Source organism: Emydura macquarii, unplaced genomic scaffold (assembly GCF_026122565.2).
Source record: "Emydura macquarii macquarii isolate MOO-44397 ecotype Brisbane River unplaced genomic scaffold, CSIRO-AGI_Emac_v2 contig_1363, whole genome shotgun sequence".
NCBI classification, from domain to species: Eukaryota; Metazoa; Chordata; order Testudines; family Chelidae; genus Emydura; species Emydura macquarii.
Window position 1 is genome coordinate 13,386,009 of NW_027131500.1, and position 25,576 is coordinate 13,411,584.

The 25,576-nt window shown below is 38.7% G+C and overlaps 1 protein-coding gene across 1 annotated transcript in view; it reads right to left on the reverse strand.

Moving 5' to 3' along the window:
* Positions 1–25,576, reverse strand: part of CPE (carboxypeptidase E) — an 83,655-nt gene extending 58,079 nt beyond the window's left edge. Inside the window, exon 1 of the mRNA XM_067551787.1 lies at positions 25,133–25,576. Coding sequence (XP_067407888.1) covers positions 25,133–25,433 — 301 coding nt within the window. The 5' untranslated portion in view covers positions 25,434–25,576. The remainder of the gene's footprint in view (positions 1–25,132) is intronic.

The window sequence follows — 25,576 nt, forward strand, 5'->3', positions numbered from 1 at the left end:
ATGTAATATACTTAGACTTGCCTAAGGCATTTGACTTGGTACCACATTACATTTTGAATAAAAATATAGTATAATATTAAATAAGATGGCACACATTAAATGGATTAAAAGCTGGCTAACTGATATGTCTCAAAATGTAAGTGGAAACAGGGAATCATCACTGAGCGGGTGGGTTTCTAGTGAGGACGCACAGAGATCAGTTATTGGTCCTGCACTATTTAATATTTTTCTTAATGACCTTGAAAAAAACATAAAATCACTACTGATCAAGTTTGCAGACAACACAAAGATTGGGGGAGTGATAAATAATGAAGAGGACAGGTCACTGACACAGCAATCTGGATCACTTGCTAATCTGGGCACAAGCAAAGAATGTGTGTTTTAATATGGATAAATGTAAATGTATACTTCTAGGAACAAAGAATGTAGGCCATACTTACAGGATGGGGGACACTATCCTCGGAAGCAGTTATTCTGGAAACGAATGGGAGGTCATGGTGGATAATCAGCTGAATATGAGTTTCCAGTGCAATGCTGTGGCCAAAAGGTCTAATCTGATCCTTGGATGCAGAAACAGGAGAATCATTAGTAGGCATCGAGAGGTTATTTTACCTCTGTATTTGGCACTGGTGCAAGTGCTGCATTCAGTTTTGTGCCCACAATTCAAGAAGAATGTTGAAAAATTAGAGCAGGTTCAGAGAGGAACCATGAGAATGATTACAGGATTAGAAAACATGCCTTATGGTGATAGACTCAAGGAGCTCAATTTATTTATCTTAACAAGAAAAGGTTAAAGGGTGACTTGATCACAGCCTACAAATACCTACATGGGAACAAGGATTTGATAATGGACTTTTCAGTCTAGCAGAGAAAGGTATAATGATCCAGTGGCCGGAATTTGAAACTGGACAAATTCAGCCTAGAAATAAGGTGGAAATTTTTAATGGTGAAGGTAATTAACTATTGGAACAATTTACCAAGGGTTGTGGTGAATTCTCCATTACTGACAATTTTTAAATCAAGACTGAATGTTTTTCTAATAGATATGCTCTAGGAATTATTTTGGGGAAGATCTAGGACCTGTGTGATACAGGAGGTCAGACCAGATGACAACAATGGTCCCTTCTGGCCTTGAAATCTATGAGAAATTGAATAGTAACCAGTCATTTCCACAGCTGGAAAAAATACTGAAATGCAGAACTTTTAATATGTATTGTTTTTACTGTGCATCTTACAGTACACACCAAACAGTTTAAATAGAAAGAAAACGTCCCTACCCCAAAGAGCTTTCAGTGGCATTTTAGATGTGATGTGAGGAAAAGGAGTATAACAAAGGCAGAGAAGGGAAAAGGTGATGGAGGATAAGGTTACAGCAATAAGGTCAAAGAATTCCTCAGCTAAGGTGGATCCAAGTAGTCTCCCTACTCAAGTAAAATTTTTCTAAGAAATTCACAGTAAACAAATCAGTGCCATCTTTACCAACATTTCCTGTAGAAACCAATACCCTAAAAGCTAGCCCATTGCTGTTTTTTAAAACTCACTCTTCCAGTGGGTGCATAGTAGGTATGCCCTGGATATCTCATATACTCAGTGTGGAATGTGAGGGGCAGCTTCTGTCTGAGTACTTACTAAAATAACAGATTCTGGAATGTTATAAACTGCTGTAATCATCTGAACAGCTATTTTTGTTATTTCTATCTTTTTCCTGTATCTACCTAAATGTACAGGTGTGATTTTTCTTTGCTCAGAGATATGAATAGAGCCTTTAATAACAGGACTATTATTGATGTTAGATCACTGCATCTCTTGGCTCCCTTCTCCAGATTTTTTATTTACACTTCCTTCTAAAATGCTCACTCGCAGCTGCTCTGACTTTCCTCAGAATCCATTAATGAGCCTCCTTAGAGAAAGAGTGCATTCTGCTCTAACTACAATATTAAAAATGGATTGCTTTTTAGTTTTCTTCTTTCTTGTTCTAAACTATAGTTATAGCTTCCTTCTAGAATTCTTGACAAAGGGTCTGGACTTCTCTTCCATTCCCCACCATATACTGTAGCATGCAAGTCCAAATCAGGGCCCCATGAATCTACAGCAATGCTTCTAACATCTTATTTTTAATCTCTTCTGTTTCTTTTCCATTGTCCCAACTTATCTGCATTTTGGAAAGGCTTCTTTATGAACAAGAACAAGAGGAGAAAGGGTAAAAGAGGAGTTATGAAAGAGCAATGGGGAGAGAGAAAAAAATGGGAGGAAAAAAAGAATAGAAAACTTTCTAATTACTTAAAAAAATTAAACCTTCCCTCCCATGAAGAAATTCATGCAGAAAAGAGGCTTTCAGCCAGTGCAACACTTAATTTAAAAATGGAACTGGGAGTCTGTTCAACTCAATGTTCACGTAGTTACCATTTTATATTTACACAGTAGCAAAGGGAGCACAGGTGGGTGAAATATTTACAGCAAATAGTGTTTGCTGAAAAACACATTCTGGAGGCACTGAAACTACTCAGGGATTGAGGACAAAATTCAGCAAGTAGTTTCAGCCCCCAAAAAAAAATGAAAACAAAAATTTCAGAAATGTCAAAATGAACTGTTTCGACATTTTGTTTCAAAACAACCTCTTCAAAACGAAATATTGCGTCAAATAAACATTTTGTTTTGAAAATGTCATTTTGAAGCAGCATTCAAAATGTTTTGTTTGACCAGAACAAATTTGTTTGATTTTTTTATTTCAGCAACAAAAAATATTCAGTTTCAGTTTGAAACGACCTTTTTTCGGTTCAGCCACTGAATCGAAAGATTAATTATATTCTCACTGTTACTAGAGAGTGCTCAGGCAATAGTTCAGGTAGGGATAGGCAAAACCCAAACAGTTCAGATATGAATATTTATCCATCTTTTTGCAGTCTCGCCTCCTCATAACACACAACCATCCCCCAGAATCCTTCCACATGCCCCTCATCCCAACTCCCATGCAGGTCTTCCTATTGTGGGAGAGTACAGGGATGTGTTACTCTCCCCACTTCTCATTTCCATCTTAAGAAGACAAAAAAGCTGGAAGTCCCTAACCTGACCATGTAAGATCTTAAATAAGATTCTGCATCTAGAAATCAGCTATGGTTCAGGGAGGAATCTCTTCTATTCCCCCTAAAAATTCATTCTTAATTTTCACCTTCTGCTGGTGTTACACTGGGGAAGTACAATTCTTGTTAATACACTGCTTGGCTAGAAAAACAACAAGAACATAAGAATGGCGATACTGGGTCTGACCAATGGTCCATCTACCACAGTATCCTGTCTTCCAACAGTGGCCAATGCCAGGTGATTCAGAGGGAATGAATAGAACAGGTAATCATCAAATGATCCATTCCATTGACCATTCCTAGCTTCTAGCAAACAGCAATCCCTGCCTATCCTGGCTAATAGCCATTGATGGGCCTCTCCTGCATGAACCTATCTTTTTTGAACCCCGTTATAGTCTTGGCCTTCACAACATTCTCTAGCAAGAAGCTCCATAGGTTGACTGTGCACTGTGTGAAGAAATACTTCCTTTAGTTCGTTTTAAATTTGCTGCCTATTAATTTCATTTGGTGACCCCTAGTTTTTGTGTTATGAAAAGGAGTAAATAACACTTCCTTTTTTACTTTCTCCACACTAGTCATGATTTTATAGATCTCAATCAGATCCACCCTTAGTCCTCTCTTTTCCAAGCTGAAAAGTCCCAGTCTTATTAATTTCTCCTCATATGGAAGTTTTTCCATACCCCTAATTATTTTTATTGACCTTCTCTGTATCTTTTCCCATTCCAATATATCTTTTTTGAGATGGGGTGACCAGATCTGCATGTAGTATTCAAGATGTGGGCATACCATGGATTAATAAAGAAGCAATACAATATTTTCTCATTATCGATCCTTTTCCAAATGATTCCCAAAATTCTGTTAGCTTTTTTGACTGCCCCTGAACATTGAGTGGACATTTTCAGAGAACTATCCACAATGACTCCAAGATTTCTTTCTTGAGTGGTAACAGCTAAGTTAGACCCCATCATTTTATATGTAGAGTTGGGATTATGTTTTCCAATGTGCATTACTTTGCATTTATCAACACTGAATTTCATCTGCCGTTTTGTTGCCCAATCACCCAGTTTTGTGAGATCCCTTTGTAACTCTTAGCAGTCTGCTTTGGACTTAACTATCTTGAGTAGTTTTGTATTATCTGCAAATTTTGCCACCTCACTGTTTACTCCTTTTCCCAGGTCATTTATGAATATGTTGAACAGTACTGGTCCCAGTACAGACGCCTGGTGGACACTACTATTTACATCTCCCCATTCTGAAAACATTCATTCCTACCCTTTGTTTCCTATCTTTTAACCAGTCACTGATCCAGGAGAGGACCTTCCATCTTTATCCCATGACCACTTACTTTGCTTAAGTGCCTTTGGTGAGGGACCTTGTCAAAGGCTTTCTGAAAATCTAAGTACACTGTATCCCCTGGATCACCCTTGTCCACATGCTTGTTGACTTCCTCAAAGAATTCTAGTAGATTGGTAAGGCACGAATTTCCCTTTACAAAAATCATGTTGACTCTTCCCCAACAAATCATATTAATCTATGTATCTGATAATTCTTTTCTTTACTATAGTTTCAACCAATTTGCCTGGTACTGAAGTAAGGCTTACTAGCTTATAATTGCCAGGATCGGCTCTGAAGCCTTTTTTTAAAAAAATTGGTGTCACATCAACTATCCTCCATTCATCTGGTACAGAAGCTGATTTAAATGATAAGTTACATACCAACAGTTAGTAATTCTGCAATTTCACATTTGAGTTCCTTCAGAACTCAATAGCCTATTATATCAATATCCTCATTTAATATGCTCTCAAGTTCACCCATTTTAGTATTTAGACTTCTAGAATTTTTATATAAGCACTTAAAAATAACATTCAAGGCTTTGTCTAGTATGTAGCACTAAAAACCTAATTTATGCTGCAAGGCTCTGGGATTTGTGAAATAACTCTAAATCAAGTTAAAGTATATTTTGATCTAAAATGAATAAGGGCTTTTGAGAGGTTTTGTGTTCTATACTACATGAAAATGATACAGTACATAAAACAGAGAAAAAGGTAATAATACTTTAAGAAGCAACCTCTACATACAAAGAGCCTGATTTTCAATTACACTAAGACTCCTTTACACAGATCTGGAAGCAGAGAAGGGACTTTAAATGGGGCAGAACAAGATCCCCTATAATAATCCTGGACTGTGTAAAATTAGTTTAAGGCTCTAAACCAGCCCCGTTTCCACTGCCCAGTATAGGAAGAGGGAAAGAAACACAGTTGGACTGCACTTACATGACCCCCCATTACCTTAACAGCCAAGCACATTAAAATCTTTAAATGTATTTATCCTCATATTACTCCTGTGAGGTAGGGAAGTGCTATTATCACTATTTTAAGGTGAGAAACTGTAAAGCAGGTAGTCTAAGTACCTCGTCCAAGATCACAAAGGTAGTTTGGGGCAGTGCTGAGAATTGAACCTGGATCTCTCAAGTATTAGACTAACATCCTAACTGCTGGACTATTTCCTGATTTTCAAGGCCACTTTACTAACTGGGACTACCCACTGGATATTGCTTAAAGATGAATTTCACCCAGCACAAGGACTACAAATAATACTCTCACATAAACCCAATATAAATTCTTATAATGCTTTTAACGGACATTGGGCCCTATGCTGGCCCTTGGTTTAACAGTGAATTTCTCTCTAGGTAGGTAAGGATTACTCCTATGAGTATGGGTTTGTGGTTAGACCCATAACAACTCCATAATATGGACTGACACCAAACACAGTAATGCAATATATAGATCAGATGTATTTTTAAATATATACTTACACATGTAATGCAATGGCTTCATATATGGTATATTATTTCAATTTAAGATTTTGCTGTCATAAATTTTCATTATCACTATTCAAAAAGATTAGAAATGAAGCCACAAATATCTGATAAATTAACCTGTTTAACTTCAACTCATGTTGGCAATGAATTTAAAAAGCTTGCTTGAAGCTCCAGGCAGGCAGACAGCCTGACGGCCCTGTTCTTTTTCATTTAGCCCAATTTATTTCTTGACAAATTACAATTTAAGCTCCTTATTTGCTGCCCATTTTTCCTTACAGTGAGTAGTACTTTAATCTGTAAACAGCACCATCAACTTCAGTGGGACTACTTGAGGAATAAGAGACAACTCATTGAGAATAAAAGGTGGTAGAACTGAGCCACTGGTTAAAAAATTACAATTCATTCCTAACCTCTAGATAGTAATATCCTGATAGCAGATTCCTGAGATCAGAAACAACCACCACCACAAATATATTTACAAGAAATACGTTAGCATTTGGCCAAAAATACGCACAATATGAATTCAATCATGACAATCAGCAATGCAAGGTTGTTTGCTCCAGAACTACAGCAGTTAAATATAAATTAAGTTCAGATAGCAAAAAAATTCCTTCTGCTATTATACACTGGAAATCAACAATTATAATTAATATAGTAGGAATAATGCTAGGGCTGAGTTGTGAATACAATAGGGATCAAAGATGAATCTTTTTAAAGCCTTCCGAGGACAAAACAGAGTACTTGTTACTATGTAAAGCATCAACAGGCTTAACTATAAAGCCTTGTATTTCAAGTGTACTTTATAATCAAAAATGATTTTGGCACTAAATCCAAAACTTCAGCAAGAAGGCTTAACAATAAGGATTTGTGAAGTAAATCTGTGACCCCTTTCTGTATGTAACTGCACTTTTGCACAGTAAGCCAAAAGTGATTTACCCCTGTAAAATGCATTGAGATCCATGGATGAAAAGTGATATATAAGTGCAAAGTAGCATTATGAAGTTTCACTGTTAATAAGTTTTGAATATGAATAATGTTTCTATCATACTATACAATACCCCTCATATTTTCATAATCAAGATTGAAATTGGTTTCAGTACACTACAGAGGACGAAATTCTGTGCTGATTTACTCCCTCTGCAATCCTACTTTGCTGTCAAGGGTGTAAAACCACACAACGTTTGGTCCAAAGAGTACATTTCAAAAATGTAATGCTTAAGCTTTCTGATGGAAGCTGCTTTTATTTTGAATTTGACACGGTTTTATTTTTTCATTTAGTCCTACAGTGTTGGGAATAATTAAACACTATACCATAAACCAGCAGGGAAAGAAATCAATCGAAATTCAGAAGGATCCTATGTAAATTGGTATTGTACTATAAATAAGTTTTGGATAAATCAGCACTTCAGAGGATAATAATTCCCATGGTAGAGTGTGCAGTCATCAGTAAAGGCAAAGGAAGATGCTTATTAATAGATCAATGATATTTGGGATTTTATCTTAGTTTTCTTGTCTTCTAAAAAATATTTTAAAATGTGTTTTTGAACACCGTAGATTCATTCCAAAATAAAATGGGTGTCAATTCCTTCTTGAAAAATGAATCCTGCACTAAGTTGGGTTTTTTTTAAAATTCAACTAACCCATAATTGATATACTTTACTATAACATAAAATAACAACACTTAGCACTTATTTAGGACTTTTATCTGTAGTTCTCAAGCTACTTTCCAGTGTACATTGACAAGAATTCTTTTTGAAAAGGGAAATGTGGCTGTACATGCACAGGACCTAAAGAAACGTGCAAGAGTACATGTTTATGCAGTGAATATTTAAAACGTGCATTGACTGAATATTCAACAAATCTCAGAAATCCCCTGTATTGCTGCCTAGAACTGGCACTTCATTCTCTATCACTGTACGTGCTGTGACTTCTAGAATATGTTTAAGGCACAAGTACTCTTTCTAAATACTTCTTTACTCTTATAAGCTGCATTTTAAACACAAATTAAATCACATCAGCCAATTCTTTTTGCCACAGAACTGCACCTTTAAATACAACCAAACCAGATGGTCTCGGCATATAAAGCAGCAGGAGACAACATATTAATGCTACTCAAACAAGCAACTTGTGCTAGTAACAGACCAATGAAATCAGTCTCAGACTGCTAATCCTCTCTGTCACCATGGCAACATCTATTTCAGACAATTCTTCAATTTTCAAGTCAAATGAGCCTGCCTGCTCTAAAACTTCTCTAGCAAGGGGTCTGATGCAATCAGGTACATTTTCATTTTGCATTGGCTACAGCTGCAGAATTTCATTTACTTTGCTCATAACATGAAGCACCAGGGTGAAGTTTTGGTCTTTCCACCCAGTGATTTGTTTAATTGTAGGCATTTCTATGGTGCCCATCAAGGTAGTATTTGAATGTTCCACAAACATAAAGGGATAGATTGTGACTTTGCCTACCTGCTCATACAGGTCATAAGGGAGAAGAAGAACCTCCCTTACATTCCTGTCCAAGCTATACAGACATGTTCAAGAGGATGCTGTGCACACGTTAATCCCCTTTGATGAGCTGGTGGGCAGGGTGGGAAAAAGCTTGACTCCTCTCCATCATGTAAGTAAGGCTTTAGACATGCTTTTTATACTGTCTCACATAACCTTCTCATAAACAAACCAGGGAAATACAACCTAGATGGAGCTACTATAAGGTAGGTGCATAACTGGTTGGAAAACCTTTCCCAGAGTGTAGTTATCAGCGATTCACAGTCAAGCTGAAAGGGCATGTGGAGTAGAGTCCCACCAGGATCGGTTCTGGGTCTGGTTCTGTTCAATGTCTTCATCAATGATTTAGTTAATTGCATAGAGAGTACACTTTAAAGTTGGCAGAAGATACCAAGCTGGGAGAGGCTGCAAGTGCTTTGGAGGATAGGATTAAAATTCAAAATTATCTGGACAAACTGGAAAAATGGTCTGAAATAAATAAGATGAAATTCAATAAGGACAAATGCAAAAGCCCGGTTCCACTTGGGAAGGAACGATCTGTTGCACATATACAAAATAGGAAATGACTGCCTAGAAAGGAGTACTATGAAAATGGGCACTAGTGATCATAGTGGATCATAAGCTAAATATGAGTAAACAGTGTAACACTGTTGCAAAAAAAAAAAAAAAAAGCCAACCTTAGCAGGAGTTTTGTAAGCAAGAAATGAGAAGTAATTCTTCAGCTCTACTCTGTGCTGATCATGCTTCAACTGGAGTATTGTGTCCGGGTTTGGGTGCCACATTTCAAACTGGAAAAAGTCCAGAAAAGAGCAACAAAAATGATTAACGGTCTAGAAAACATGACCTATGAGGGAAGATTGAAAAAATTGTGTTTGTTTAGTCTGGAGAAAAGAAGACTGAGGAGGGACATGATAACGGTTTACAAGTACATAAAAGGTTGTTACAAGGAGGAGGGAAAAATTGTTCTCCGTAATCTCTGAAGATAGTACAAGAAGCAATGGGTTTAAATTGCAGCAAGGGCAATTTAGGTTAGACATTAGAAAAAACTTCCCAACTGTCAGGGTAGTTAAGCACTGGAATAAATTGCCTATAAAGCTTGTAGAATCTCCGTCATTGACGCTTTTTAAGAACAGGTTATACCAACATCTGTCAGGGATGGTCTAGATAATACTTAGTCCTGACTTAAGTGCAGGGGCTTGACCTATAAGATCTCTTGAGGTCCCTTCCAGTCCTACAATTTTATGATACTATGTTTATCAATGTAGCTGAGCCACCACAAGGGTTGTCATCATTTGCTGCTAGTGTAGGCCAGGAGTAAATTACTACTCCCACCCCACTGCAGCAAATGGGAAGAGAATTGTGGCTTTCAGAGGTGGCACAGCTACTCAGCAACGTCCCATACACAGGGCTTATGGCAAAGCCACAATCTGCCCTGTCAGGTAGGGAAGCATTACAGAGGGGGAGCTGAGGCACAGAGAGATGGTGTTCTTGCCTAACACATAGGAAATGTGTGCAGAGCCAGGAAGAGAAACTGGATATCTGCAGACCCATTGCCTCAACCACAAGGCCACCCTTCCTCTCTATGGAATGACTTCCTATAATGATATTATCTAATTCTCTAGCAGGATATAACACAAGCCTAACTCAACAACTTATTTCCTCATCTAAAGAATTATTTAAATAGGTAATATATCATATCTGCCAACTATGGAAAAACAAGCATCTTATCATGAAAGGACATGAACTGCTAATTCTTTATCTACGAAAAAGATTAATATAAAGTTAAAGGAAATTGTGTAAATCATCCAAGTCACTTCAAACCTTCCTTTGTCGGTGATATACAAAGAGGCATGTTCTCAAAAGGATACCCTTGAGTCAGGCACACAGGTCTCATTTTTCATCATTTGTATATGTGTGTCTTTGGCCCAATTTTCAAAAGTACTAGTTATTTGCAGCTCCCATTGACACGCAATGGACTTGTAGGTGCTCACTCAATTTATCTGAAAATCAGACTGTAGCTAGGACCATTTTTAACATCTGCATCTAAAGACCTTATCATGTATTTCTCCAGTAGGTAAATCTCCCATTAAAATAAGAGGTTTTGCCTGTGTAAGGAGTACAAGTTTGGATTCTAGATTCACCTGAATTTTGCTTATCTTCCTAGAGCTGTTTTTTCCAGCACTATGCATTACCAAAAAGTAGAACTGGCCAAAATAAGTAAAGTGCTTTCAGCTTTTCCTGTTGGAAAAGTTTTAAAATTCTTCATTACAAAAGATAAATGTGCTGGGAAGATGCAGTTCAGGCCTGTGAACCAGTGCAGTGTGGGCACCCGTTCCTTTATGAAGGTGGGATATACATGATTTACATCTAGAAACTTCCTGAAAGAAACATTCAACAATTCATACTTGTTATTTATCAGTCATTAATGTGATGTGAAAGTAAAATAAGTTCTTAACATTAAAAGCTTTTGCCCTCTTTTCTATTTTTTCAACATTAATTTTATTTTTAGAGTAAAAATACCCAATTATTTCTGTTTTACATTTTTTTTTTATGGTGGGTTAATGCGGAACTGATCTGAAAAATGGTCACCAACAGTTAAAAATTAGTGTTACAGGATCACAGTTAGATATGGAAAAACCTATGAGGACATAAAGTTCACACTCCTGCAAAGACATACCTGCCAAAGAAAGTGTGTCAGTTATTAAACTGTAACCTCATTAAATCTTAGACAAAGGGCCCAACATCTCACCAGAACAAACAACTTCTTTCTATCTGGTTTTAATGCAGATCCACAGCTACAGCATATGATGAGTACATAGATCATATGCACATTCTGCAGTAACAGCAAGGGCTGTATACAGTTGCAAATTAAGCGGCTTGTATTTCATGACAATGAATGTTTTCACATAAAAGCTGCCTCTTAATTTATCTCAGCTACATCACAGGATTTAGTTTCTGAGTAAACAAACAGGCCATGTCTTGGGCCAGATTAAATATGATGACTAAAAACTGATTATGGCTTATACGATTATAAAAAAGCCCATCTGGCTTTGGGAAAAGACTGAACAGCATCCTTGTTGAATTAATTTTAAAACAAAGTTTTACTGTCCAAGAACTGCATTACACAGGGCTCACTATTTACAGATCTGTTCTGACAATTTTGCGTTACATACATTTACCTCTAATGTCTGGCCATCTGTTGGATCCAATACTGCAGTGCTTACTCAAACAAACATCCTGTCATTTGCCACAGCAATGACAAGATGTGGCTGGCCCTGTGCATAAAAAGGAGCCTTCTCTCCAGTGAGCAGGACCAGGCACAGTAGCAGCAGGGAGTTGAGTTAGTCTAGCACCCCTGCCAGTACTAGACATCTCAAAGGGGTGAGGCAAGGTCATGACTTCAATCTCTTACACCAAATATAGGATGGCAAAAGCTCCTACTCCACGATGCATTCTTCCAGTAACCCTAGAGGCATCCTGGGTAAGTCAGCTAGTATGTTCTCAGACTATTGATCCTCCAAAGCTCCTGAGTCCACACCCACACCCACACCCACATGTCAGTACCTACTCAACATATATATTTAAGTCATAAGAGAGAACAATGATACCTACAGACCCTGCTACCATTCTATTTTCTGGGCTCAGTACTGTGCAGGTCTCAATCCCTTCAAGTCCCCACTGTCTTCTTGTTGATGCCCTCACTCAACCCAGGATACTCTGAAGTTGGTTCCCAGAGACCGGGAATGAAATCCTGCTCCCACTGAAGTTAATGGGAATTTTGTCATCGACTTCAGTCAGGCAAGGATTTCACCCCAGGAACTTGTTCCAAAATGCATATTCTCCCCGCAACAACCCATCAAGCAAAGGGAGAGAGCTAGACATTGCTAAGCATTATTTTACTTTGTTTTCAAACATTTGCGAATTCATCCAAAAAAGTTTTATCTTTTGCAGTTTCAGCCCCTGAAAAACACCCTGGCCTAGGGACTTCCCAGGTAGCATAAAGAACTGCCAATATGGCTCTACCATCCATTTTTTATTATGATCCTCTTTTATTATACATCCTCTTCACCGATGCCCAGTACCTCTAATCATCATATTACTTAACTGAATTGGCAGCCGTAAGTTACACACTTTCCTTTTCACTTCTTTTTCTTGATTCCACATACATTTGGTGGCTACAATCCCCTTGCCCAGTGTACTCCACCTCCCCCATTGTATATCTTTAGGAGCACCTTTGCTAGAGATCTGTAGTGCCAGGCATGTGATAATTTTGTTTAAAGAGATCCTGTGAACAAAAGAGTGATGCAACAAAGCCTGTTGAGAAAAAGTACCTAGGATATATTATAATGAAGTTTAAGAATTTACCATATAGAGAATCCAGTGAGAAAGCACCATACATGGTTTATTAGTAGTATGCAGCCCAAAGTAAGCACATAAAGCAATATTATTTGTTTCTTTTACCTCACCATAAATGTATTGCATGACTATACATGTAGTGCCAAATTTACAGACTGCATTGTCTGACTTAACTTGACCTCCATTTTTGCAGACACAAATTTGTACCCCCCTTTTTCTTGCCAGGAAAAGTTAAGGCAAGCCTTTCAGGCACTGACCTCATGTCTCATCACATGCCTTAATTAAAGCATCAAGAAACTGGGGAAGAAATTATGGAATACAGAACTGTTCATGGATAAAAGGAATTAATTTTATAGCAGTAAATATCTCACATAAGGAAAATTAACACAATAGCAAGATCATATTTTGTGAATCACACAACTGTATTTTGCTGCTTCTCATGAAATGCTTCATGATGCCTTAGAAAATCATCAGACTTTATAAAACTCATGCTACTAATGACCTGGAGTTCACATTAGTCTCACCACAATACAACACCAGGTTTGTTCTGACTGTCCAAGCCAGTGACACAACAGGCTTGCCTTTTGTTTTTGTTAAAAATTCCTAATGAATTCCACAGATATGGGGAAGTAATGATGATTGCACTGCCCATGAGAAACCAAGTCAATGTAAACAACTTTTTAAAAAAACACATATCAATAACAGATTCTGAACAGAGAACTCACCAGCACTCCATAGTATGCTAGGGCCTAATCCTGATTTTTATGAATTATAGCAAAATTCCCACTGAAGTCAATGGTGTAGGATAATGCCCTTTATGGAGATCTGGGCCCTGATTCTTGCCTACAGTCTGTTCCCCCACTTTATGCTACTCCAGCAGAATAAAAGGGCTGTAAACTGGTTGGATTCAGCCCCTGAAAAATACCATGGCCTAGAGACTTCCCAGGTAGCATAAAGAACTGACAGTATGGCTCTATGATCCATGTTTTATTATGATCTTAATAAAAATTGAGGTAATTAAATACCTTGACTAGCAGTACAACCTGAAATAAAAATAGCATGCCCTGATCCTACAATAACTTATGTGCCTGTCTAACCTTACACGTGGTGAGCAGATCCATTGACTTCAGTGGAACTACTCCTAGGGCTTACAGTTATTCACGTGTGTAAGTTTTTGCAGGATCAGGGCCCTAAATTGCTCACTTCGATTGAAATTCTGCACATGAATATGCGTGTCATGGCCCCTGGATTTTGGTGGAAATTCTGCAAGGCCATCCAAGCCCACAGTTCGGCTCTTGAAATTATCAAGCGTACTACATACTTTTGTTTTTTAATTGAACTTTTGAAAGACTTTAAAAGTGTTCTTAAACTGCAAAAGATAAAATTTTTGGATGAATTCACAAATGTTTAAAAAACAAAGTAAAATAATGGTTAGCAATGTCTAGCTCCCTCTCCCTTTGCTTGATGGGTTGTTGAAGGGAGAGTATAACTGAGCCAGCTCTATATCAAACTCCCCTTTTTGTTCTGGTAAAACTGTTTTCCTTTTTGTTTGAAGGAAAATGCCTCTGAATTTACAAAATTTTCAAAATATTTAATGTTTTTTCCAAAGCAATTAAATTGGCATTTTTTTACAAAATTAAACTACATTCAGCACAGAAGTTGAAAAAAAAAAAAACTTAAAAAAAAAACAAAAACAAACAAAAAAACCCCACTTCACTCAGCATATGGAGGCAGTCATTTTGCTATGTGAACAAGAACAAATTCCCTCACCATTAGGTTCAAAAAGAAAAACAAAGCACTCTGGATATTTAGATTTTAAGCAAGTTAGAATCTTTCCTGATTATTTTCCCCTGAGGGTAGATTGGTTGTTCCTTTAAGCATGTCTGTTAGTCATAGAGTTTAATGCCAGAAGGGACCACAAGATCATCTAATATGACCACATGTATATCACAAGCCACCAACACAAGCCAGCCAACCCCACACCAAGCTAACATCTAGAAGTAGACCAAAGTCCTCAGGAGACCAAACTGTTGGCAGAGAACAGGGGTTGTGAGGCACCCCAATGCCTGAGGACTCAGCAATGCCAGGGAATTGTTTAAATGAGACATAATCTAGCAAGTGACCAGCACTTACAAGCTGCAGACGAAGGTGGAAACTCCCGAGGACCTTGATAATTTGACTTGGGAGAAAATTCCTTCCCAATGCCACATATGGGGACCATTTTTCTTCATAGGCAGATGATGTTTAGGATTTTAAAAAGACAAATAATATTCCTCAACAAATCTGGTGTTCCTCCAACTCTATCTCCCCCTTTCTATCTACTATACACTTAAAGCTTTCCTTAGCTACTTCTCTCACCAACTGACCATCTAGAGATTTCAGGCAGGGAAAGTGGATGGAGGATTGTGCTGTGCTATATAGGAAAAGGGAACTAGGGCTGGAGGTGCACAAAGTCTTAGAGTAAGGGCTGCATATTGCTATCTGCCTATGCAGAAAACAAAAACATAGATACATATGGAAAAAAATAATTCAGTGCAGAGTCCAGCTTAGCTAAATGAAGCATCCAGAATGCCATTTCCTCCTAATGGAAGTGAATTTCTTTCTTTCTGTCCTAATTTATCATCAAGCCGAAAGACTGAGCACTCCATGGAATAGCAGGGCTGCTGGCAATGTCACACAAACACTTGGTGGTCCTGTCACACATTTCTGCAGCTCAGCTGAGATCCTACACATCTGGTTGAGCAAAGAGAATGACCAAGAATTGCTGTGAGCAACTAGGGTGGTGCCTACTACGCAAGCAACACGGCAGCCATATTTCTCTCTTGCTGCTTCCCCTGCTAGATCTGAGCAGGAGAAAAGCAGCCAGCCCCAGAAGAGAAGGAAGCAGCAGGAGTAAGCAGAAGATTTGGCAGAAGGTGAAGGCTCATTATGGGCCCCTTCCATTCTCCAGCATCCACCCACCTACCCCAGTTATGGCTACAGCTGACAAACTCTGTGCTGCTTCATGACCTATCTTCACCACTATTTGGGGCAAGGAGGACTGACTGTAAGCTAAAGTTTATTATTATAATGCAAATTATTCACCAGCACAGAGGGAGTTTCACACAGAAGTTAATACAGCCACTGGCTGTTCCCCTGAGTGCTGGGTGGCCTAGCTACAACCTAGCCCTCCGCATTTTCAACTACCTCACAATGAACAAATTCCCTGGAACTGTCAACAGTGCTTTTCAGGGGTAGGTAGGAAAGAGGAGAGGACTTACACAGGGGTAGTAAACTTCTCCACACATACAAAGGAGATCCATGTACAGAGAATCACTTCTCTGTGAGGACCCTTGCGTATAATCTGGCCCTGTATTACTATGGGATTTTATTTCTATAAAAACCAATCTCCAATTTAATTGGGAAGTACAGGTGCTCAACACCTCCCAGTATTTGGCCCCTTTTTTATTTTCCAGACCATCCAGGTGTTTTCTTTTAAATGAGAATGATATATATGTATGACAACAAAAATGGGTTACTTTTGGCAGTGATAGTAATTGGCATTTTCAGAGCATGTATGTATGTATGACAACAAAAATGTTTGCCTTGGAATAATTTTCAGTGAAAGTAGGAGAGAATGGGGAAAAAAATAGTCTCCCAGTTAAGAAGAGGGAAGATCAGAACTAAGAAACAGGAATGTGAAAAAAATTACTGTGGGGGAGGTTAGCTGAAGGCTGACACATGTGTAAAGAAGATTCCAAATGAGGAGCTGCTATAGAAGGACAACTCGGGGAATTACAGACCAGTCAGCTGAACCTCAGTACCCAGAAAGATAATGGAGCAAATAATTAAGCAATCAGTTTGCAAACACCTAGAGATAATAAGGTGATAAGTAACAGCATGAATTTGTCAAGAACAAATTGTGACAAACAAACCTAATAACTTTCTTTGGCAGGATAACGACTTGTGGATAGGGGGAAAGCAGTAGATGTGGGTATATCTTGTCTTTAGTAAGGCTTTTGATACCGTCTTGCATGACTTCTCATAAACAAACTGGGGAAATAACCTAGATGGAGCTACTATAAGGTGGGTGCATAACTGGTTGGAAAACCATTCCCAGAGAGTAATGATCAGTCAAGCTGGAAGGGCCTATCAAGTCGGGTCCCACAGGCATGAGTTCTGAGTCCAGTTCTGTTCAATATCTTCATCAATGACTTTGATAATGGCATAGAAAGTACACTTTAAAGTTTGCAGACAATACCAAGCTGGGAGGGGTAGCAAGTGCTTTGGAGAATAGGATTAAAATTCAAAATGATCTGAAGGAACTGGAAAAATGGTCTGAAGTAAATAGGATTAAATTCAATAAGGACAAATGTAAAGTACTCCACTTAGGAAGGAACAATCAGCTGCATACATAGGCTATATCTATACTGACAGCGGCAAATTCACCAACATTTAAATCAATTTATCCAGTTCGACTGAGTAGCAGTGAAGTCAATCTAATAAAACCACCTCCTCAAAAAGCACAGCGCAGTGGAAATGGCATGCTACATGGAAGTTACGAAGCTACTACGCAGAGTAGCTTGCGTAACTCCTGTCAACTGCTGCCAAATTTCGCTGGCAGTTGTAGACCAGGCCATACAAAATGGGAAATGACTGTCTAGGAAGCAGTACTGTAGAAGTGGATCTGGGGGTCATAGTGGATCACAAGCTAAATATGAGTAAACAGTGTAACGCTGTTGCAAAAAAAAAAAAAAAACCCAAACACCATTCTGGAATGTATTAGCAGGAATGTAGTAAGTAAGACATCAGAAGTAATTCTTCCACTTTACCACTGATTAGGCCTCAACTGGAGTATTGTATCCAGGTCTGGAAATCACATTTCAGGAAAATTTTGGACAAATTGGAGAAAGTCCAGGGAAGAGCAACAAAAAGGATTCAAGGACCAAAAAAATTATTTCTGAGGGAAGATTGAAAAAACTGGGTTTGTTTAATCTGGAGAGGGGAAGATTACATGATTACAGTTTTCAAGTACATAGAAGGTTGATACGAGGAGGGAGAAAAATTGTTTTTGTTAACCTCTGAGGATAGTACAAGAAGCAATGGGCTTAAATTGCAGCAAGAGTGGTGTAGTTAGACATTAGGAAAACTTCCTAACTGTCAGGGTAGTTAAGCACTGGAATAAATTGCCTACAGAGGTTGTGGAATCTCTGTCATTGGAGATTTTTAAAAGAAGGTTAGACAAACACCTGTCAAGGATGGTCCAGATAAATACTTAGTGCAGGGGTCTAGACTAGAAGACCTCTCGAGATCCCTTCCAGTCCTACGATTCTATGACACTGAACAACAGATTAGAGAAAATATGGAATAATCTGATGACTCTGTAGCACCTCTTATACTCTAGAAACATCAAAGTATTTTCCTCTTTATTGTATTTGTAAACTCCCCAGCTTTATTCAGTGCACTTGGAGAAATATAAGCTCAGCTTCCATCATCGGTGATCTTGCACATGAGAGACTGGCCCCATGTTCTCCATTACCTCTCTGCAGCAAGATAATGCTAAACACTATCAATTAACAAAAAGTGCTGTCTACTTAAACATTAAAAATATAATAAAATTAGCCTCTCTCTAACGTCCAGTGTTAAAAACAAGTCACTCGCCATATTCAATTTGCATTAAGGTTTCACCAAAAAAGGTGATGATAATAAATCTTATCAAATAACACATGGGATTTCTATTCCTAGGTGGAGACAGAGGGACAGAAAAAGACACAGAAAGGAACAAAATACTACACAATTAAGTGCACTCAGCTGTAAACAATAAAGCTATAAATAATAATATCTGATGTTCTAATGACTTCAAAGTAACCAAGGAAAAGAAGCTTAAATGGTTTATAATGTCTACATTAAGCTGAAATGATGTATTGCCTAATTCAGAGTTTTCCTTAAGATGTTTTATGATCAATTCATTCAAGATTTTAAGAAATATTTTAATTAAATTCACAGGTTCGATTCTAGTCCCTGCTAAAGCTGAATCATGGCAATTTTGAAAAGTCAGGAAAAAAAATTATTCAAGGTTGGACTGAAAACAAAGATTGTCAAAAATTTTGGTGAATCAAAAAACATTTAAAAAATCATTTTGAGTTCAGTTTTGACAATTTTTAAGTATTTTTGAATTTTTTAAAAATAAAACATTGAAGAAAATTTTGAAACAAAATGTCACTTCATACCAAAAAAATGGAAAATTGGGAACATTTTGAGAGCCAGGACATTTAAATGAACAATTAGGTGGAATATTAATGAATTTGCAAAACATTTTCATGTTGCTGAATCTGCCATAAATTTTGCCCCTGCCTTGACCCCTATACACCACTTCGGCAGTGTACAGCAGATTTAAACAGGTCACAATGGGCCAAGAGAGAATTTCCTTCATAGAGAAGCAGCATAAAGCCAATTTAAGTGCCCCTTCTCAAAGGCCCCAAAGTAGGGTGGACCTAGAAAAAGGAGATGGTGGACCAGGAGCAAGAATGTGTGTGCTTGTAACACTCAAGGCTATGAGGATTCCTGGATGCAACACAGCCCATAGACAGACTGGGGAAAGGCTCCCATAAATTAAAGCAATTTGCTCTAATTTATGCTGGGTGCATTTTAGCCCCCACAGAAGCACAGATGGCACAAAGGTGGCATAAAGCCACCTTTTCCCCCGCTCCTCCTGTGCTACTTCTCTTAAGAGAAACAGCACAGAATCTTGCCCACACAGTATGCTAAAGGTCATTCACTCCTCCCCCATATTTGCTTGGTTTTTGTATGATAAAACTTCTCACCATTTTTCTAAAATTTGAGTAGAGTCTTTTAAATTTACAAATTGATTTTAAAACATTATGAAATGGGTCATTATGAGGCAGTGAAATTCTAATGTCACAGGTAATTTTGCCAAGTAATCTACCACTCACTATTAACTTTACAATCTTATAGGAGAAAATGTTGTATTTTATGCTGATGTCACAGCTGTGAAATAGACTCTCTGGTGACATCTTAAGCATCAGGTATAAGCTTCTTCACTGGCTGGAAGTAGCTTTATTTGCTGTTTGTTAAAATATATTGTAGGGCTGATTTTTCATCCAGCTTTAACAAAACACTTTTTTTTTTTTTTTTGGTACCTAGAATTGTGAAGGTGCAGTGCCCACATTTAGGTTTTGTTATTTAATGCCAAGACAGTCAAAAAAAGGATGCCTAAAATTAGACTCCTAATCCACAATTAAGCATCTATATGGGATCTGCTGGTTGCTAAGCGCTCTTGAAAATCAGGCCACTTATTAAGGCACAGAGACACCTTTACCCCATCCTACCCATTTCCTCAGGTGCACTAAGGACAGCAATAATGTACACAGTTAGTTCCTGTTGCTGCACTTTCTTGTTCCTTCCTCAGGCAAAATTTCATGGTAAAAATCACTAAAAGCTTTGCCTCAATGAGGATTAGGAGATTAATCTGTGAGAAACCAGTGAAAATAAGTTTTGATTACTTTTTAACATTACATTTTAGTCACAAAATGCTGTAGTAATATATTAGTTAACTGTATAAATTGTGGTTACAGGGCCCAGAAACCTATTCTCTTGGACCAGTTGGATGATATGGACCTGATCCTGCTCTCATTGAAATCAATGGCAAAATTCCCATTGACTTCAGTGGCACAAGATCAACTCCTCTGTATCATTGCTATTACCAGATAAAACCTTCTGCATAGGATCTGGCCAGTCACAAAGGACACATAGGACCAGTCACAAAGTGTCCATCAGCATCTATTGTGTGTTTGTTCCAGGGAAATCATATTTCCGGAGGTTGAGCCCATATAGTTTTCTTTATAAACTGAAGGGAAATCCCATAAAATCCTTAGAACAATAGGCAAATTTATCCTGCAATTGAATTACAGCAAAATACTGTTGAGTTTTTTGTCTGAGGAAAGCATTCTGTGTATTAACTGAACTGACAAACATATACAAGATGGAGAAAGGACATGCAGTCATTAAACAAAAAGCAATGCCATACTTTTTTCTTTCACCTTGACCCCTTTAGCCTCTCAGCCAAGGCCTTCTATATAATAAAGATAGTGAATAGGTACCTTTCACACATATATAGCACCTTTCATTTGAAGAGCCCAAAGCATTTTAAAAAAGAGGAAAGAAACACCGGGTGAAATCCTAGCCCTGTTGAAGTCAATCGACTTCCACTGCCCCAGAATTTCCCACACCTCACCATCTACTGTCCCATCTTCACTTTTACCATTTTTAGTGAGAGCTTGGGGAAAGTTGCCTTTTCTCACCTAACCAGTTCTCCCAAAATAATGTCCTTGATCATTTCCAGACTGGACTCAGCTCCCATCACCTTAACAGCAATAAAAGTGCCCTGTGAGATTAATGATTTGCTTTCAGCTGAATCTGGTTCCTTCTCCATTTCCTTGACCTCATTGCTGGTTTTGATGCTTTGCTACCAGTATTGACACCCCTCTCTATCCAAAACTGTTTCCTGGAGTTCCAGGCATTTTCATCTCCTGGTTTTACTTTTACTTATTCAACACTTTTTTGTCAGTGGCAATGGGCTCTCCTCTCCTCTCTGAGTTCTGTAGTAATCAAAAAGGAATTGCCCCCATCAAAAGTACATTTAATTCCTTTTTACTCAGAATCCAATCTTATGGTCATGGATTACAAGAGAGAAAAAAAATTCACTCAATCTCTTAAATTGTACTGTATTCAACATTGTACAAAATTGAACACATTCTGCTAGTGTTTAATGCACAGTCAAAAACTTTTGGCAAAGTAAAAATTGGCATACTCTGACCTTTAATAGTTAGCAGATCTATGGGAACAGCTCAGAAAAAGCCATTCTTGTTTTCTGAGTGTATAATCTGTGTTTTAAAGATTGCCAAGATACTTTATACGCTTATGCAAGAAACCAGACTTGTTCCCAAAAAAGTCATTTTTGTTTCTAATGTACATATTATGGGTTTTTTAAAAAAACCTGTTAACTTATATTTATCCCAGCAAATATGAGGCCTTAAAGAATCATTCCAGTTGCTTGGGTAATACATGCTTACATAAATATCCTTTCCATTTTTCATGTTTTCTTATACTGCACCTAAATTAAATTGTTTCCTTTCATGAATAATTCCCTAAAACCACAGGTTGATGCCCATGCTTATGCACATGGTACCTGTGCACATATACTGATACACATGTTTTTACGTGCCAGCTGGCTGCTGGTGTGGTGTGTGTGTCTACGTATAAAACATTGACAAAGTAAGCAAAGGACACACTTGATTAGAACCACCCTTTTGGTTCAGCTTCGCACAAGAAATCAAAGGGTGTCCTGATTTGCGCTGCTTTATTCCTTCACAGTCATTAAAACCAACACAAATAGATTCTGTACAGTTTTTACTTTTAAAAAGATGTTACTTTTGCAATTCAAGGGTATAATCAGAGTTTCTTTAAGAAATGTGAACTTCCTGAAGTATGCACCCAGACTGAAAATGTTTGTATTGCTGCAGCAGCTGACTGGATAATTCAAAGTGCAGCCTAGTATTCTTATCAGTCTCTACAGTTATCAGCTCTCTGCAGATTACTACCCTTTTGGCCACTGTGTTTTAAAAAACCAATGACTCAGGGTATTTTTCTTGTAAGAACAGGCTAGATCACAACTCCTTAGCCTGCCACAAAATTCTGTAAATCATAATTTAATGACAGATTAAAATAAATCATATAGGGACTGACCCTGCAAGCCTTAATTACATGAATAATCCTTCCTCATGTGGTAGTCTTCACCCTCTAAGAATTCAGTGGGGACTCCTGATATGAGCAAGGATTACTCTCATAGGTTAGGGTTGCAGATTCTTACTCACATTTTCTGGCAGGGTTAAAACATGGCTCCACTTCTTTTGCTACAGATATCACAAAAGCACACATAGGAAAATAAAAAGTGACATTGTTTACTAAACTGAAAAAAGAAAGTTTCTAGCATTTTAATTATTACTGAACACATTTCTAAAATGTCCATTAATAGTATTTAGGCAGTTAGTGTCTGATCCAAAGCCCACTGAAGTCATTAGTAGTTTATCCAATTATTTCAATGGGCTTTGGATCGAGCCCTTAGTTACTGTTTATATCCAAGCACAAGATATTATTCTCTAGACATCTTAAGAAAATCCTGCAAGATGCCGAGTACTTCCTGAGTGCAACTGAAGGTAAAGGGAGCTCAGAACCTCTCAAGAGGTGCCACAGCACCTTGCAGGATCAGACCTTAAGATTTTTATCCAACAGTGAACTCACATAGTTTAAATCCTGGTTAATCTTTAAGAAAAAAAAAATACACATTTTCAGCATTGGCTGCTTCAAATTGCTAGGATACATCATATTACACAAGGTCTGATTTGAATCAGAGGTTATCAAACAATATATTGAGTGTAAACATTTTAATTACAACAAGGGGATCCTCCTGTGAGGTGGTGAACATCCTCGGTGTCCATTGCAGTCATTTACAGAATCAATAGCAAAGAAAGCTCCTTACCCATAGTCCATTAAAACATTTTTGTTAAAGGACAAAGTAATGAATTCTATTTCTTGACATAGGGCCTGATCAGGCTTCCCCTGACATCACTAGTAAAGCACCCAGTGAGTTCAAAGGGGACAGGATCAGAGCTTCCGTGCAAATCATATTCTCCCACCCCACAATATATAAAATTGTCTTTTTCTTCCTTTTTTAAATAGATTGAATGAATGCTGGATAAATACATAAAAATAAAAAGTAATAACTCTCAGAAAAGCCACAGTAACATCTGCTCATCATTCAAATGTGTATATTAAGTAATAATAATAAACTGTACTTACCTCTGATTTTAAATATCATGCTTGCTGTCAAAATGACCCCAATGATAAAATACTTTCTCACTTCCACTTTTAATATTCACATTTCATTCCAAAATTATGCTAATGTTAGACTGTATATTCCCTTATTTTGCCTTTTTATTATATCCGATATCCTACCACCTCTCATTTTTAACACTGTTATCAGTAGTCATGGTGCTGTCAAAAGCCATCTAATTTCCAAAGAATGCCAGACAGGGGTATGGTTACCTGAGGTCAAAAAGACAATTATAGATAAAGCTCAAATCATGTGGAGCCTGAACCTGAGGGGCGCTCAGCACCCACAACTCCCATTGAAATCAGTGCTAATGTGGGCTGCCCAAACCTATTGAAGTTTATGGAAAGACTCCTATTGACTGCAAAGGGCTGTGGATCAGGCCTCAGCTGCTTAGCATCTTTCAGCATTAGGTCTTTAAAAACACAGTATTTGACAGCAAATGTTTATACCAATGAGTACACTTGCACTGATTAGAAATACAAATACACTGTATATACCTTACGATATTCCTATAAGTGTCAGTTGGAATCACCTGTTTTAACTATCTCAAAAGGTAAGTACAGATAAATAACCAGGTGTTAGTTTCTCTCCCCGAAATCTAATTGGTGCAACACCGAATCATTAGCTGAAATAATATGTATTTCTATGATTCCGACAGACAATACAACATTTTTACACAACTCAAAGGTGACCTAGATTTCTACACAGACATGTTAGATTTTAAATTGTAATTTTCCTTACATCAGGAAATAGAGTAATTTCCAACCTCTCCAAAATGTCCGCACTAGGTTTTCCCTCACAAAACAGAATTTTCAGCCCCTATCAGGCCCATTGTTTTCTAGGATTCCTAATATTGCTCTTAGTGGATGTTAATCCTATGGTCTTAATTTTAACGATAAAATTAAAAACATACCGGGCTAAAATGCTGGGAGAAGCTCCCCTAGCTCTATCCCTGCTGGTAAAGGGAAGAAGATTTTAGCAATAATGTTTGTAGTGAGCTTTGAAAATGGAAAGCACTGAAAGTCTCTTTATATTCTGCCTGTGGCACTCCAAGTGCTATTATGCCCAGGCTAGGATTCCTATACCCTGTAAGACATACTTGGTCAATGATTCAGGTAGCCTTGACATACTAATTGCTATTTCCATGGTGGTAACATAACGCGATCGCTATTGCCCTCGACGCACTAATATTACAGCGCTCCTCCGGCCTGCGAATTGCTAAGGAGTGCATCGCTCCTATCGCCTTATCAGGGCTAAGGAGGGATGACGCGTGTCCCCTCCGGCCAGGGCTAAGCCTGCCTTTACTCCGGCTGCCCTGCGAGTGGTACGGACATGATCCCCGTGGCCCTGGCAGTGCCCGTCCTCCCTCCCTCCCTCCCACGCCTAGTCGCAGGACTAATGCTGGCTCAGGCGGGGGCGGGGAGGGGGTCTCAGGGCGGAGAGGGATGCGGGCTGGGGGGTGGGTGGCGGCGTTGTTACCAGGCTCGTGTCTCCCGGGGTTGTCCGAAATCTCCATGACCAGCAGCTCCCTGCCCTCGAAGCTGCGCCCCGCGGTGTAGATCCTGCTGATGGAGGGGCACTGCAGCCACACGGCCACCAGCGCCTCGCGCAGCTCCGGGTAGCGATGGTACTCGAAGGAGATGCCGCCTTCCTGGCTCAGCCGCCGCCGCCGGCTCGCGCCGCCGGCCGCCTCCAGCTCCTCAGCCCCGGCGCCCAGCAGCCAGCAGGCACCGAGCACCCCGCAGAGCGCCAGCAGCCCCGCGCCCCTGGCCCCGGCCATCCCTCTGCCCTCTCTTGTGCCGCGGGCTGAGCCTCTCGCCCCTCAGCGGCTGCAGCTGCCTCTTTTGTTTTCCCCGCGCTCCTCCCCAGCCTCTGCCCCGGCTGCCTGGCTCGCTCACACCTTCTCCGCCAGCTCAACCTGAG